We start from the raw sequence: 17,822 nt of genomic DNA, 5'->3' as shown, positions 1-17,822 counted from the left end.
AGAGGGTGAAAAAGGCTATATCCTGACCACAGAACCATCTAAGAGAAGTTGATGAGCAATTCTAATGACAGAAGTTTGCATTTGAACTCCTCTTGGAAAGCTGTTATAAAACGACAATGACAGCTAGTGGTCCAGAGTCCATACCTGAAGATATCTGCTGGAGAAGTAGTGTTCTTTGAAATAAGTGAGCAGGATTCACTCTTTTCAAGGGGCTGTGGTGCACAACTTTTATGTAAGAGCTATGTGATCGGGGACCTCCCTTCAACTTTTTAGATCTTAGAGTATTCAACTCAACATCTCTCTCCTCCCAGGAAAATAGAAAGAAAGGTTAGACTTTGGATGTTGCATCTGAGATTCTGTTCAGCAAATATTGTAAAGTTGAAATAATTGGATTTGTTAAGAGGTGATTTAGTAAAAACATAACAAAAGTCTACAAATAATAAAAGGTTATTGCAAAGAATTGGATAGAGTGTGAACTAAGAATAATGAGTGGACTTACCCTGTTGTAAGAGATGTTTCAATTAAAGAAATCTTTTGAATACTAAAGGTAGATAAATATGGAGATTACCTATGAAGGCTGAAGAATTTCCATCACTGGAAGGAATGGGACAATTAGACAAATATTTCCAAGGATAGCTGAGGGTATTTCTCAGACTCTCTCATAACTGTATTTTTATGACACTGTGATTGTATTGCAGATGTGTTCAGTTGGAAAGGGATTTCTCTATTTCAGCCCCATCTGGGGATTTATTTGTTTTTTACTTAGTGATTCTTTAATTCTGGTTGTTAGTAGTAGCTACAGGGACGAAAGTCAAAGATTTATGACTCTCACCTGAGTACTCTAAATAAAATAGTGAGTACTTTCATGTTTGCTTTCCTTCTGAACTCATGAATTATGCTTTTTGATGTTTTGGGGTGGCCTGTGTTTTGTGTTTGGTTGGTTGTGGTTTTTTTGCACAATAGTCTCATTTCTGTGTGATCTTGGAGGACACTAAGCGTAACTGTGGCCTTGCAATTACAGCATGCTTTAATTAAATGTCACTGGGAGGCAGAGTTGTGGATATGAATCCTATCAGGTGAAGAGACAACTGAGTTGCTGTCCCTCAGTAGCTGGGCAACTGTTCCAGGGTGGTACCTCTTCCATCTTATACTAAGAAAAAGCCAAAAACTCCAAACCTGGTAGCCAAAAATTGTTAATGTGAATAATGATATAATCAGTTCACATTTCCTAGATTGGGTCCTACAGGAATCACAGAGGAGCTCAGGGAGCCTCAGAGTGGGTCTGCAATGAGCATGTGCATAAATGGGAGCCTGTTGAACTGTCAGGAGGAGGGAAGAGTTCTCTGAGGTATCTAGAGGCTTCAAGGACATCCAGGATTAAGGGACCATGTTTCTCTGTGAGATTAAATCAATGCAATCTTAATCTAGAAACATTCGTGTCGTGGTTTAAGCCCAGCCGGCAACCCAGAACCACACAGCCGCTTGCTTACTCCCCCCTCTTTCTCCCCCCACTCCTGGCGGGATGGGGAGGGGAATCGAAAGAATGTAACTCCCACAGGTTGAGATAAGAGCAGTCCAGTAACCAAGGTATAACACAAACCACTACTGCTACCACCTATAATAATAATGATAAGGGAAATAACAAGGGAAGAGGAGGCTCACCATCCGCCAACCGATACCCAGCCCAACCCGAACAGTGATCTAGCCCTTCCGAGTAACTGCCCCCAGTTTGTATACTGGGCATGATGTGCTGTGATATGGAATACCTGTTTGGCTAGTTTGGGTCAGGTGTCCTGTTTCTGCTTCCTCCCAGCTTCCCCTCCTCCCTGGCAAAGCATGAGGCTCACAAAGTCCTTGCTCAGAGCAAGCATTATTAGCAACAACTAAAAACATTGGTGTTATCAGTGTTGTTCTCAGGCTGAGAGTCAAAAACACAGCACTGCACCAGCTACTAAGAAGAAGAAAAATGACTGCTACTGCTGAACCCAGGACAACTTGTTAAATTATGTGTTTTCAAGGTAAAAATACCTGTTCTATAGATGATATTTACTGTTTGAGAGGGGAAAAATTCTGAAGGGTCTTTACTTTAGAGTGTGATCTAATTGTGAGCATAAATCTATCACTACTCTAAACCATGTATCTTCATTTTTGTGAGAGCAGAAAGGTAATTGTTCCTGTGCACAAACTTTTTCATGCAGTGATAAATTACTTGGGCATTTTCTGTCGTGTATTATGTGTTATAGGTTGTCTGTTGAGCCAGTGTAGATCCAGTGTCATGAAATCCATGTTGGTCTGTGCCTCAGAAAAATCCCTTTATAGATACGACAGTTGGACAGTTGTGACTTAATATTTTAGTTTTTATACTCTGTAACTCTTTTCAGTTTGGAAATCATAGCATATGAATCAGAGAACACACAAGAAGTTTACCTTTATGCAGTTTTCCTTATATTCTGCAGCTAAAGAATGAGTAGAGAAATTTTAATAATCTCTATTAAAAATACTTACATAGTATTACATAGTGGAGGAATACCTCTAATACTGATAGTAGTACTGTGTAGTAGAGGAATATCTATAATGCTGCTTGATATGCAGTATTAAAAGATAATTACCTGAATAATCTAGTAACTGCCACCATTGTCATATGAAAACAGTCATTCTGTTTAAACTATTAATTCCTACCTAAAAACTATAATTTAACCTGTACACATTAACTGCTGATGGTGAATTAGGGTAACAAAGTAATTAGTGGGTACTCTTTAAGGGTGATACTTACTCTGATTATACCAATGAAAAGATGATTTGTGACAGTTGTGTACAATGCTTGCACTCAAGGCTGTGGTTGAAAGAAGGCTGGGGAATTTCATAGTGGTCTAGCTGCTCCTGTTTCACTTTGAGGTCTGAGTTTGGTAAAATCTGAACCGCAAAATATTCCCTTCCCTCTCATCTCCTTCCTTATATTCATGCTTTTAGTGCTTTCTTTTGTCTGATAATGGAAAACAGGATAAATACATGATCTTTCAGGTACTGAATTTGCTTTCTAGTAGGTACTGAGTCTGTGTGGCTTTCAGAGAGTTTAAACAAATGGCTGCAGAGTAAGAGGGCAATCTTTGTAGCAATGTCTGTTACTATCTAAAATAAAGAAGTTTGTAGCTATAATGGGATTTGTAAATACTTTAACACTAATCCTTTTGAAAACCATTCCTTTCCATGTTTATAGTATGGGCTTGGTAGGCTGACACTTTAGGACATGAAAGGGTCTTCAGCTTACAGTATCCTTGCCAGAATCAGAGTAACTTGAACACTTAATTTCCAGTAATTTTCAGAATTAATTTGCAGGCTGTTTATAAAATGTACTGAACACAGAAGTCCATCTCTCCTCAGCTAGGATCATGGTAATACTTGTTGTGAACCATTTTGGTAAGAGACAGACATGCTAATTTTGGAAATTGAGAAAAGGCCTAGAGAGAAACAAAGCGCAAAGCCTGGAACTACCTGGGATTGCCATAACAGAAGTACAAAAGTTTGGTGGGGTTTTTTTTTGAGTATGAAAATAAATAATAAGTTAAATGAAAAGTTCACAGTGCAGAAAGGTTTGGTTTGTTCTTCGCAAATGGTCTTCCTCCAGGAAGTGGGGATATCTTATTTCTTCAGCGCTTGCCAAAGGAACTGATTATAGCTAATAATGGCAAGGTGAGCTGAACTGTTGTACACTAGCGGTTGATACAGCAAATAGTTGATACTATTAGTATAATATAGGAGTCTCAGTAAGGGTTAACATAACATTCCTTTAATTTTCATTGTGTTACCTGCTTTTGTAATACTGTTTTCATTTTTAATTTTTTTCAAGGCTTCTGCTTATTCTTCTTTTATGAAACAGATTCTGAAGAAACAATTTTTGCAGTATTTTTAGCAGAATAGTTATTAGTCCTTATCCATCACCTCATTGTTTATGTATCATTTCTATTCTGTTCAATATCTAAAATACCTCTCATTGTTTATCTTGTATCTTTATTTTTTTTTATTTGGAGTATTACTGATAAAAAGTGAGAATTTGTTTCCTATCTGCAGTTTAGAGAGAGACACAATTTCAATTAGAATGGGAAAGAAGCTCTTTCAAATCAAGTCACATTTTGGGGCAGAAGGCCTAATTATGGAGATACTTCTCATTATGAATCTGATGTTTAATAATAATTGATTTGATAAAATATCTGTCAGTGAGGCTGAACCACTTGCTGCTCCTGCAGCATTGTAGATTTCTTAGGACTGTTAAGGTACTATGGTATAAACTTGTATTCCTTTGAGAATAAATGTGGTCTCTTGTGACAGGAAAAGATGCAGTGACAGCAGTTGTTAAGAAACAGAGAAACATTCAAAAGAGACGCTCTAAGAAAAAGTAAGACAGAATATCTCACACTGCTGGTTAGTGCTTTATGCGTGGTAAGAGTATGCGTGATCTTACACAGGAATGTAAGACTAGAAGGACCTTTTTGGTCATGAAATTGTTGCAGGTGACAATGTCATAAACTCTGTTTTATAGATTGGCAGGGTCTTAACTTAGAACTGATTTTAACCTACATAATGTCATTGAAGAGCTGTTGAATTCCCCATTCCTCTTCTTGCTAGAAACCTCCTCTTGCTTTCTATTTTATATTTATTCCTACAGTTTATATACCCAAATTATTCTTGCCAATATTGCCCTTTAACTTTATTAGCTCTCCTTGCCCCACCCAATGTTTGCTCAGAAAGGCAATGAACTGTGTTCTCAGCCCTCATTCTTTAAGGAAACAAGACAAGCTCTCTTAGGATATTTGTCATCAAAATACCTTAATGGACTAGTATCAGGGTCAGCTAGTTATGATGACATGGAACTCCACGTATGTTCATCTGTGTTTCTTCTTGGTAAGAGAATGAGCCTCTGTGGCACTGAATGACTGTTTGACTAAGCTGGTTCAGTTATCAAAGCCAGCTTTTTAGCTAGCTCTGAAATCTCTGCACCAGAGCAGTCTCAGGAATACTTGTATCATGGTCCAGAAACATAATTTTGGAACAGCCACAAAACTGGGCTAGCAGAATGATGGGTGAAGCAAATAAATAAACTACTTGAGAGGCTAACTTTATTATAATAATCTTAGTGCCAGGCATGTTCCTGGTTGCTGGCACTCAAAATCTGGGTTAGTAAATTGGTCCCTGTCATGGCCATGGCTCTGGACCAAACAATTTCTGGACACAGCTCCAGAATTAGGATGGGCCAGGGATTATTTCCATCAGGCTCCTGGATGCAGCACCATGTTTGGATGGTAAGAGAGTTTTAAAGTATAGATATGCGGTGTTATTTTCTGGTTAGCCTCAGTGCTTCAGAATGTTGATGGGCAGTTTAATTTCTTACTATTGACATACTTGGTGGCTCTTTTCACATGGGTGATTTCCTTCCCACCCTATTCAATATTCTCGTAGCCTACCACCACCAAATTCATGTTTCTTGAGCATGGTAACCAAACCAGATAAAATACCTTGTTAACTACCCCAGGCAAAATCTCACCAGTATATTGTACAGCTGTACTAATATTGTCCTGTCATTGCAAATAGCTTACTTGACATGTCCTGAAATTGCATTTGTTTTTTTCACAACCAAACCATGCTGCTTCCTACTTGTTTACATGATCAATTATTACAACTTTTCTGTTTTTCTAATTCCCGATCCTTTACTTCATCCAAAAATTCCATACTTTAAAACTTCTTGCTTGCAGATAAAATAGCTTGCAGAAAAGCTATCATCTGTTCTCTAGACTCTGTGAAAGGGTTTATTTCTCAAGCTCTGCAGCATGTAGGGGTAGGTTCGCAATTACTACAGTCTGCAGGGGGGAAATGGTGTGAGGGTATTATCTAATTTTGTTCCTCTCTGTTCTGTTGGAGAAGAGGTTGTGAAAGAGCTTGGAAGACAAGCTTCAGGATCCATGAATATTGTATTTCTCTTTTCTGTCCTATTATTATACTCACTTTGGGATTAGGCAGTGTCTTATATCTGCTTGAAAACATTATGAAATCAGCTGTTATTGTATCTTTGAATTATGTCTTCAGTTTTGGCCTGGGAGTATTTGGCCTGGTGTGTCATTAATGGTAAAGTTCATTACTTTTACTTAAATTTCTGTAAGGCTGACAGATTAAATCTTTGTTCTGCAGAAGCGTCATTATTTAAATCAGACTTTTTTGCATTAGGCAAAAAGCACTAATTCTAGAGAGATTTTCATCCCTCTCTCAATAAACATCACTTGTGAAATATGTCTGTTTCTTAATGAATGATTGCACTGTTACGTTTTTGCATAATAAGGGAATTGTACTAAAGCATACTCCTCAAAAGGTTCTGACAGGAAACACTGGGAAATGATGGCATTTGGAAATATAATGTGCATGATAGCTGTAATAATTTTTGTCTTGCCTTTGGAATACCTATGTTAGGTAGCTCTGCTTCCACAAATGAGGGTTTAAGTGTATATATATATATATATATATATATATTTGAACATTTCTGTTGAGATATAGGAGAGAAATCTAGGGGTTGGCTTGTGATGGTCAATTACTGCAATATGTTTTTTCAAGGAGCATTCATGTAGTGGTTTAATTAAGTTACTTCTCTCTCCATGTACTCCCTTCTACTCCCTTGTCCTGTCCCCCTACCCCAAATAACCGTAAATGCTCTTGGACTGTAAACGCTGAAATGTCATGAAAGGGAGGATGTTCAGTTTGCCTTCTCAGAATCAGAGTCTTCAAACATTTTAAGCTGAGTTCAACACCTCATGGGTGTTGGTGGGGGATATTTTAACGGTTTGACTTCTGTTGCAAAGCAATTTCTATCTGTTTTGAAAGCTCACTTGCAGTAGTTGATATTTATCAAACTTAACACTTGTCTTGTTTTGCACTCTGACAGACTTTCTATATGTCAGCTTATGGAAATTCCACCTTATAGTTTACAGTCCCTTGGAGAAGTGCAGCTGTGGCGTTTGTTTAGACTAGCAGATAATAAGGCAGAGGGAATAAAGCCTTCAAGAAGCATAATGGCTTTTGTTTTTAGAAGAGCTAAACAATAGCTTTAAATAAACCAGGTTGTTAACTACAAGTTTAAACAGACAAATGCCACATTGGAAGCTTATTATTATTGCACATTAAATGCTTTCTTGGCATTCTAAGATAAATGAAAAATCAAGTTTTAGGATTGTCACCACCACAGTTAGTGCACAAGGTGGTGAAAAAGCAAGCTCTGAGGAGGCTGGGCAATCCTCCCTTGTTTTGTGGTGTCTGGTAACATTTGCTTTTGCTAATTCCATGGGGAGGCTTTTTTGTGTATGAAAAGCTATCTCCAAGTAGTCATCTCCTTCTAGCATGACTTTGATAAAATGCTACATTTTATGAGCACACTCCAGAGCTTAATAATATGTTTCCATTTATTTCATTTAACTCAATTAACTTTAGTGTCAAGCTAGATCTTGATGAAATCAAGAATGCAAAGGCAATTCAGTCTTCACTCTTAAGCTGCCTTTAATTCTGTGTGATTACAAGCATAATAGAAATTTAAGCCGCAAGAGGTGTTTTTAGTGAAGATTGAAGAGATGAGATACAAAGTATCTCATCCCTGTCTGAAGAACTCATTTATTCAAGACCCTCATATATAGCATGACTGATTTCTTCCTCTTTTGATTGCCTTGGAAAGATATTTAAAAGTCTGCTGCTTATTTTTTTCTGAACTCTGTAGATGCAGTTTGATGTAATGTGACATCTTCGCCCTTCTTCCCCTGCTTTTTTTTTTCTCCTGAGTGATCTGTACATTGTTGTAACAACATTATAGCTCCATATTTTGTTCCATGTAGTATCCGAGATGGCAGTTACATCATCTTTTGAATATGTATTAAGAAGTCTGTCTCCTTCTGATTCACTTTTCTGGTAAAGGGTGGTCTATCTATCTGTTTATAAAGTTATGAGACTTCTAACAGGCCCAAGATGAGTAATTATTTGATACTTTGCTACAGCTACTTGTATTATGTCCCAAAATGGCTTCTGTTCCTTCTTAACTGTTTGTAGCCTCCTACAGAGAAGCTTGAAAAGTATATATAATAAGTGAAGAAAGAACCCTTAGAACATTGATTTTCATTTGATCCCAGACATTGTCTTATACAAATGGCCTCTGATAAATTTGTGCAGACCCCTTAATCTGTTTACTTTTATTCTTTCAGTGATGGGGCTCATCACTGCTAATGTTCACATTGGCATCTGAAGCTGGGAGTTAGTTACCCTGACTTCCTTTTATCCTGTGCTTGTAGACCCAAAGACCCTAAAATAAGAATGCCCTCTATTTAATTAATTCCTTCACAATCACATGACTCAGAATAAATATCACTTGTCCATGTAATTCATTATGTAAGAGAGGCTGCAGATGTGAGAAGAAAGCCCTTCTTTTTTGCTCCTACAGGACTGAAGGAGAGAAAAGGTGAAGGTTGCAGGGTAGGATGTGCTCTTTCAAGCACTTCCATCGATGTTGAGGACTTTCTGTTCTAACTGGCAGATGTCCAGAATTGTGCATTTTTAAAGAAAAACCTCTAAGTGACCTTTTTTGTCAAGAACACTAAAATAAGTGTGATCTAATTTACCTCTTTAGTATCCATTTGCTGGGATTTCAATATGCAGGTAAATATCTTAATAAACATAATGGATCACTTTACTCTCAAATGAATCCTTCAACAAATTGATACTGATGACAGCAGTAATTTATGACATGACCTTGTTACAATTTCTTTATCTGTTCCCCTGCTACTTTAAAATAGAGCAACAGGAGACTTCTGGCCCACAGAGCAATCAGCAAAGACATATCTTTATCTTCTGTAAAATACATGATAGCTACATATCATGCTCTTTAAAAGAAGGCTGAGGAGTAATGAAATAAATCTTCATGCAATGGGCTGTGGAGGCAACCCAGACAAAATAAATTATTTTATGATTAACTGCTGGCAGGACTTTTAAAATCCTAAAGTGCTTTTGGAGTCTTGCAAAAGAGTTTCATAGGGGTTATGAAGCTTTATGTGGTGCTAAATAGATATAAAACAGATTAAAATGCAGTTTGGTAGAGTGGCATATGAAGAGGGAAAAGAGATACAATGACGAAAACTCTAGCTGTGGTATAGGAAGGATGACATCAAACTGACAGTGCCATAGTCTTTCATTCAAGGAAGGTAAGCACAACTAAAAGCTTTTATAAAAACCTCTAAATAAATAAAACACTAATTTAAACTCCCTGAGTGAAAGGTTGTGACCCTCTACCCTTTTTGCTTAAGTACTTGAAAACCCTATATTTACATGGGAGATCCATGCTAGATGTTCTCGAACATGCACAGTAGTCACTGGAAGACATTTCTGCCTATCCTGGTGCCAGAGTGGAAATAAACACCATATGAAATGGGGACTCCAAAAGAGGAGATGTGAGGAATCTGTTGTACTACTTAAGGTATCTCAATGCCCTGGTTTGTTGACTTATTTATTGGTATCTATCCTTGGGTAAGGAGCGCCTTCGTGTTATTCTGTAACCTTATATCTCACTTATACAAACCAGGTTACAATAAAAATGTGAATACAACCATTTGACATAACATCTGAATCAGACATGAGAAGTATTTAGAAGTTACATAAAGAAATAAAAGAAGAAACAGCTTAATATATAATTAGGTTACATCAGAAAGGTCTGTCTCCAATAGCTATTTACCTGCTGTTTCCCTTCTGACAAGATATTAGTCTGCATTTCAGTCTTGTAGATGCTTCTTTCTTTTTGCTTTATTTCCACTCCTCTGGGCAGTCTAGACAAATCTCATTTTTCATCCTGATGTCTCTAAGCTCTTATTAGGAAGACAATGTAGCTACTTTTTGTTCAGAACATAGTTTTGTAAATACCTCATATTTATAGAAGACATATATATATGGTTATATATGTGGTTTTCACATTCTTATTCAAACTGTATATTAAAACTGCATATTATAAAAACATCTACATGGTCTAATTGTATGTACTTTATGCCTGGCTGTTGTTTGACATGCGAGGCAGAGTAGTGACAGTGGCTTCAGGGAAACTGTTAACCAGCCTCTTCCTTTTCTGTATTTTATAGCAGATCAGCCAGGCAAAAGTTGTTCCAAGATTGCTTTCTCATATTACCTAAAAATATCAGAAACAACTTATGCCTGAGCCTTGTCAGCATTTTCCATTTGTCATGGAGTAGCAGCTGTCAAAAAAATTGCTTATTCTTACGCATTGCATTAACAGTGAACAGACTATGTTATGTGTAGCTAATCTTTTCCATCTGTTTCGGATGCTCACATACACTCTGATATATATGCTGCTTGCTTTAGTTATAGTAAGGCCAATATAAGTAAAAAAGTAAGCTTTCAGAATTCACCTCCTACGTGATCTATCCAATGGTGATACCACTGTAAACTGAGGTTTGCTAAAGCTTGCAGTTGTCACTTATTACATCAATTGTCAGTTTCGTATGCCAACACAAAGTTCCAGACACAAAGTTAGAAAATATATAACCCTCATCTGCTCTTAAATAGCAACAAGTGATTAAAAGTGAGAGATTTATATAGTTCACTGATGAAATTAAAAAAAGCTGTAAAAGCAATCGGGTGAACAAATGTGTATTCACTCATATATCCACTCATTTACTGGACATTAATGACCATGTTTAAAGTGAGTTTAATGGCAGTCCGTCTCATTTCCCACAGCAACAATTTGCAGCTAGGACCTGGATTAATTTGCAATATGCAGGAGAGCAGCCAAGAGCTTTGTGGCTATTATGACTGAGCTTAGCTTGGCTGAGATGTAGTGCAGATCAAGGCAATGCAAGACTGCCAGATATTGTGTTTGAGAAGTTTGTTCTGCCTCTTCCTGTACATAAACAGAGGACTTCCGTCACCACACAACGTTTCCCAGAAATCCTGAAATGTCTTATCGCATTCTTTCAAGACTGATTTCCTTCCATTTCTACCTGTTCTCAAAGCTTTATTTTGGCATTGCTCAAACCTCATGCGGCTCTTGCAGCCTTTTTGATTTTTTTTAATAGTTTTTGTACTTTATGCTGCGTGTGCTCATTTCTGTGTCCTACAATTTGTGTTATTTCTTTCTTTTTTATATTCAAATATATTATATATATATTAGAATATATTTTTATATTCTATATATTATATATATTTATATATTTGTTAAAAACAAATCCATCAAGAACTCTGTATTAAATGCGTTATTCCAGTTGATAATAAGCTTTTCAATTACAGATATGATGGCTGTATTTCTTGGGTGTAAAGAGTTTTGGTATTCATATATTTTAAAGACTTAAGACTTCAACAGAAACATCTCTGAGATGTCCATTAGACCTCATTAATATATGAAAATGTATAGTTTATTTTGGAGAAATTGTGGAAAAAAATCAAGATATCATCTCTGAAAAAGTAATAAATTCCATATGTTTGTTCTTAAGTCTCATACTGCACTGTATGGTTTTACTAAGAATTTCAACTTATCTTTCGTCACTGTTTTGCTACAAATGTTTTCTCCCTTTTTTTCACTCTAAGAATTAGGCAGCTATTCCCTTTCAGGCGTCCAGACCAGTTCTTGGTAGAACCACCTTCTTAAAGATTTTATATATCTCTGCTCTCACTGTCTTTGTCAGATTCTCTGCAGTTTTTGGCTCTAAGTTGTTTGCTGTCCTCGCAGACCTTTCCAGATCGTTTAGCTCTGCTAATTCCTTCCAGGAGTAATGAGATTTCTTAACTTGAACATGTCTTCCAGCGCTGAAGTACATTCTTTATTCCACCTAATAGACATGTATCGAGTAAAGTGTTATAAAGCAGAGTACCTGCAAAGCAGTACTAAATGAAGAAAGATAAAGGGAAAACAAATCAGAGATGTGAAAGTAGACTGAGACAAGTGGGCAGGCAAGGGCAAGAATGTAGGAGGTGAAATATTGCACATTTAGAGATGGCAAGTCAGGAGGGATTTAAGGATGATGATTATATTGATTACAAACTTGAACAGTGTATTTGAGAGACTAATGAGAAGGATATCATAAAATGGAAAAATACTTTTCGTGTTAGAACTAATAACTGCATATGTATTTCCTGCAAGACTTCAGAAATTATGCTATTTCCGCGACAGAACCACAGCAAATTATTTCATCCCTTGAACCCTTTTTTTGCATCAATTTCTATTACACTGTATAAGCTTTCATCCAGTTCCACCAGATGTACATACAGTATTGGGTGAGATGGAAGTTTGCTGATGACACTAAGCTGGGAGGAGTGGCTGACACACCAGAAGGCTGTGCTGCCATCCAGCGGGACCTGGACAGGCTGGAGAGTTGGGCAGGGAGAAACTTGATGAAATATAACAAGGGAAAGTGTAGAGTCCTGCATCTGGGCAGGAACAACCCCAGGTTCCAGTATAGGTTGGGGAACGACCTGTTAGAGAGTAGTGTAGGGGAGAGGGACCTGGGGGTCCTAGTGGACAGCAGGATGACCATGAGCCAACACTGTGCCCTTGTGGCCAGGAAGGCCAATGGCATCCTGGGGTGTATTAGAAGGGGGGTGGTCAGTAGGTCGAGAGAGGTCCTCCTTCCCCTCTACTCGGCCCTGGTGAGACCGCATCTGGAATATTGTGTCCAGTTCTGGGCCCCTCAGTTCAAGAAGGACAGGGACCTGCTGGAGAGAGTCCAGCGCAGGGCGACTAAGATGATTAAGGGAGTGGAGCATCTCCCTTATGAGGAAAGGCTGAGGGAGCTGGGTCTCTATAGTTTGGAGAAGAGGAGACTGCGGGGGGACCTTATTAGTGTATATAAATATATAAAGGGGGAGTGTCATGAGGATGGAGCCAGGCTCTTCTCAATGGCAAACTATGATAAGACAAGGGGTAATGGGTATAAACTGGAACACAAGAGGTTCCACTTAAACTTGAGAAGAAACTTCTTCTCAGTGAGGGTGACAGAACACTGGAACAGGCTGCCCAGGGAGGTTGTGGAGTCTCCTTCTTTGGAGACATTCAAAACCCGCCTGGACACATTCCTGTGTAACCTTATCTAGGTGTTCCTGCTCTGGCAGGGGGATTGGACTAGATGATCTCTTGAGGTCCCTTCCAATCTCTAACATACTGTGATACTGTGATACTGTGAATCTGCCTAGGTGTCACTGTCTGGGCCCAGCAACTAAGGCTTTTTTATGCCCATTCCTTTTTCAGATTCAAGCTTATTTGAAAACAGTGCATCTCCACTATAGATCTATTTTACACCATACCAGAATTCAACACTAAGTATTTTCATGCCTTTGATAGCTCATTTACTGATTGTAGCTCAAAAATTTTCTTACACAAGTAGGCAGATAACAGCGTCTCCTTTTCAGTATCATGGTATTCCATGATGAGTCCAAAGCCAGACTAAAGGTTTTAATTTTAAATAGGTTCTTATGGTACACATTAAAACAAATTCATTATCACAAATACAACTTTGCTTTAGAGAAAACAGGCTGAAGAAGAAGCCTCACTGAGGGTTTCTAAAATGGCTGCTGCATTTCTGGGAAATTGCTCCCCCTCCCCACTTCCCCTATTTTGTTATTCAAAGGAATAAGTAGTCTTCATCTCAGACTGCAGGGATGCCACTCTGTATTACAGAAGGCATCGAGCTTCCTAGGTAGAAAACAATCATTGTCAATAGAAACTGAAAAGTCATTTTCATCATTGGAAAAAAAAGGAATAGTTTTGATTAATGACTTCTGTTTGCTCAAGCACTTGTGATTTATATGGCAATTTCATACCTTATTATTCCGGATTCTTGAATGTGGTACATAAATTTACCAATATAGAGTGCTAGATGTAATGCCTTTCTGCCAAGTGCTCGTATTTCCCACTCTGACACGCTAGGAGGTGTTGACTGACCATTTTGTTTTAAGTGTTATATTAGAAGAATTATTTGACATAAAGATCTGAACTTTTAATTGGTAGTCATGAAATACATGAGAAGCAAAGGTCAGGAAATGCTGAGTGACTGATGTGATTGTTGTGATCTCATGATGTGTGTGCATCTGCACTGATAACTGTGTTAGTCGGAGTTTTCTTGTGATTGCTTCCTATGGAAACACAAGATCCTCTCCTGACACTGCCTATCATGATTGCAGCAAGAAGTCTATTTCTGTTTGTCCAAGTCAGCCCTGTCAAGTGGAAGCTTGGATAATGCAAATTCATCCTTAATATCCTAGCAGTGAGTCTCGCTGTACACATAATCAAGTTCTAGTGTCCTCTTTCACTGTTAAAGCTTCTCTAGAACCACCAGTCCCTCCCAGCAAGACTCTCATCTTGTGTCTTCCTCAGTAACATGACCTGGTAAGAATGTATATTCCTCTGAAGATCTATGTGACTTCTTACCCACTATGTTCTTTCCATTATAGCTCTTCTTTTTCAGAGAAATGAACAACTCGTCCCCCTGCTGATCCCCTGGCTCTCAGTTGTCTCTAGCCTCACAGTTTGAGGCTTACTTCACTGAATCTGCTAGTAAACTATTGTTGTCCTGCTACCTCGTGCCTTCTCCAGGCCTCTAGTTCAAATTATGCAGTATTAGGAAAGCAGTATTACATTTTGTACCGTTTCCCTAGTTTCAGCATTCTTTGGTCTTGGTTATTAATCTCAGAGAGGTTCTCAGGTAAGATCTGCTCTCTTACTAGAGTCTGTTTCCCTCCTGGTTCTGGATAGATGCTTTCTCAAGTGTGTGGGTAGCTTAATGCCTGGTTCTTCAGGAAACTCCTGTGGACTTTCTGCCAGAGGTTGCTTCAGGAAATCCTTAATGATGTCTAGTTTCCTAATTCTGCACTTATTAGCTCCAATTGCCACTTTGTCCTCTTATTCAGGTGCATTTGGGAATCTCAACCTACTTTATTCAAAAGAGCCATGAATTTTTGACCTACCATAACTAAGAAGGCAAATTATAAGAGTCTGCAACTACCAGGATGATTGAGTTAAGTGTGAATAGTCTTCATTACAGGTAGAAAACACTATATATTAGATTATCCAGTTCTTCATGTTTCTCAGCCTAAAATGAGCAATGTAAAGTCCATTTTATCTTTAGCCAAAGACCTTTTGCCCGATGAAGGTTTGAAATAATATTAAATTTTATTTTTTCCCTTAAAAAGATCTGTTCTGCAATAAAGGCTTGCTCAGATCTGATTGCACTCAAGGTCTACCTGTTTATAATTCAGAGTGCCTAATTATATCGGCACTGTGCATAGGTTTGGCTAAAACTCCTGTATGGGCCAGGCAAGCAAAAATTTATGGCTCTTGATACTCTAGGTCCTTGAATAGCATAGTAATGGTGCAAAGCTCTTCTTCAAGAAGATAGACAGAAATAGCCATTTTCTCAAAGCTTGTCAGCCAAACTCTCACGACAAAACATCTTTCATGGCCAAAAACTCTCATAACAAAGTATAGCAAACTTTGTTTTTAAAAATGCAGCCAAATAATCATGAAGAGACTTATTCACAAATTGTGTGTGCGTGTATCCTCAAGTATCTCTTATAGCAATTCATCTCTAAGTTCTAAATACAATTTATGTAGGTAGTTATTTTCAGAGTATGAGTAGATGATTGAGATTTCCCCCAGTGCACTTCCATTTAAACCAAATGTGTTTGAATTGTCAATAATGTTGGCATTCTTTCCGAAGCTATGTTTGGATAAGGTAAAGCATCGATGGCACATACTTGATGGTTTCAGAGTCCTAGCTTTTTGTTTGCAAATTACAAAATCCATCAACCATTTTGTAGGACTGTTTACATCTGTTAGTTGTGAATGGGAACCAGGAAGGTTAATGCTTTGGTGGGAGTAAACTAGCTACACTCTTTAGTTAAGAAGCAGCCAGTGTTGCTGTTTTGTGAAGCATCCTTGTTGTGGAGCTCTGTAAGGTATCTGGGGAGATTCAGTGCATGCTCTTGTCAATCATTATTCTTGATAAAAGGTTGGATATTCCTGTTAGTGAAACATTTGTTTAAATAAGCTTTGGGTCAGGCATACACTTTGAGTCTCTATATACATCATGTCTTGAAGAAATGCTGTTGCTGGAAAGATTCAATTTTTCTCATGGGTCTATAGTGAATCCTTTTTATCCTAAAGAACTAATAGTATAGCAGTAGGATTTTCCCAGCCAAGAATTTGATTTAAAAGAAAAGAAGATGAAGATTAGAATAGCTTCATTTACTATGGACTATCATCACCAAAATTTGTGAAGAAATTGTGCATTCCTGGCTGAAGAAAAAAGTCCTTAAGTGCTTCTGATCATATCTTACAAGTCTGTAGTTATTAAGTGGTTATTGACTTTAAACATATTTTCTGTGGGGATAACAAATTAGTTTTAACTGAAAATGTATAGGGTTGGTTTGTTTGTTCGTTCATTTGTTTGTTTGTTTAGGAAGGGGATTCCAAGTGACCAAGTGCAACACGCCGATAGAGAGCAAGCAAAGCGTGTAGTTTACTCAGTGGTGTATGGAGCAGGTAAGCTGCTACAGTAGATTTGTACTTCATACATAATTTATATAAGTAGACTGAATTTCTAAAGGTGAATAGAAGTTTGACAAGTATTAGATTTTTATGTTTACTAAGGATTAAATAATTGATAAAAATAATTAATCAATTAAATGATCTAGCCACTATCAAAATTATCAAATTAATACAGCCACATTGCCGTATACAAAGGTTACTCTGATGTTGTATTGATTTGCTGCTGATGTAACTGAAGCATTTGTCTTTCTCAAAGATGAGTTTGAGTGGACTTTGCTTTCTATCAGTGTATAGACAGAGATGAGAATGACTGCTATGAAATTAGAAGAACTCTAATATTGTCTCAGAACACATCTGTAGAATCACAGAATGGCTGAGGTTGGAAGGGATCACTGGAGGTCATCAAATCTAGCCCCCTGCTCAAGCAGGGACATCTAGAGCCCAGCACCATATACTGATAGCTTTTGAACTGTCTTCAAGTATGGAGACTCGACAACCTCCCTGGGCAACCTGTGAGAGTGCTCTATGACTCTCACAATATGGAAGTGTTTTCTCACTTTAGATCTGAATGTTTGCTGCCATTTCTTCACAACTGCAAAAAAGCTGCAAAAATCCACAGCTACCCATTGCGCCTAAGTGCTGCCCAGGTCCTAGATAAGTCAGGACATTCTGCGTACTTTCCAAAACTACCTGCCATTTCTTAAATGATGCCCAACTCTCCTTATGCTTCATACCTTTTCTGGGAACACAGATGTATGTGTCTCATCAGCCTACAAGCACTTGTGAAGTTGTTCTACTGAAGAGCTAACTAAACTTTTATGTAGGTCTTCTGGAGAAATCCAAAAGCTCTAAAGAAGATGAGTATTTGGAAAACTCATTTAGGAAATGAGAGCCCTAGGATGCAGGCTTATTTAACTTGGAAGCACTTAAAACTACATTTGGGTTCCTGAGTGAGAATGCTTTCTAAACTGTCTTTTTGCAGTGAGTCATCAATAGTGCTTGAACCAAAAGCAAAGCTGGCCAAGGGCATTCAATTTATTGTTTAGGACATTCAGCTGGAACAGGGAGAAAAACAATTTCAGCTCTCCAGAATATCTGTTTTATGTGAAATGGGTGTGTAGATTATATACCTGCATATAAGAATAAAAATATATGTACACACACTTCCATTTTTGCATTAAACTGTATGGCATTTTAAACATCTGTGTTTAACATCTATGCTTAAAAATCCCAGCACTGGCTTCCTGCAATGTAAATTCAGACT

General features: G+C 37.8%; 1 protein-coding gene across 1 annotated transcript in view; it reads left to right on the top strand.

Annotated features, from left to right (window-relative positions):
• Positions 1 to 17,822, top strand: part of POLN (DNA polymerase nu) — a gene marked incomplete at both ends in the record, with an annotated part of 92,537 nt that overhangs the window by 43,344 nt on the left and 31,371 nt on the right. Inside the window, one exon of the mRNA XM_080638377.1 lies at positions 16,470 to 16,552. Within this exon, the coding sequence (XP_080494503.1) occupies positions 16,470 to 16,552 (83 nt within the window). The remainder of the gene's footprint in view (positions 1 to 16,469; positions 16,553 to 17,822) is intronic.

Source organism: Psittacula echo (genome assembly GCF_963264785.1).
Source record: "Psittacula echo genome assembly, chromosome: 1".
Lineage (NCBI taxonomy): Eukaryota > Metazoa > Chordata > Aves > Psittaciformes > Psittacidae > Psittacula > Psittacula echo.
The sequence above is the reverse complement of the archived record's forward strand: the minus strand, read 5'-3'. Positions and strand labels throughout refer to the sequence as shown.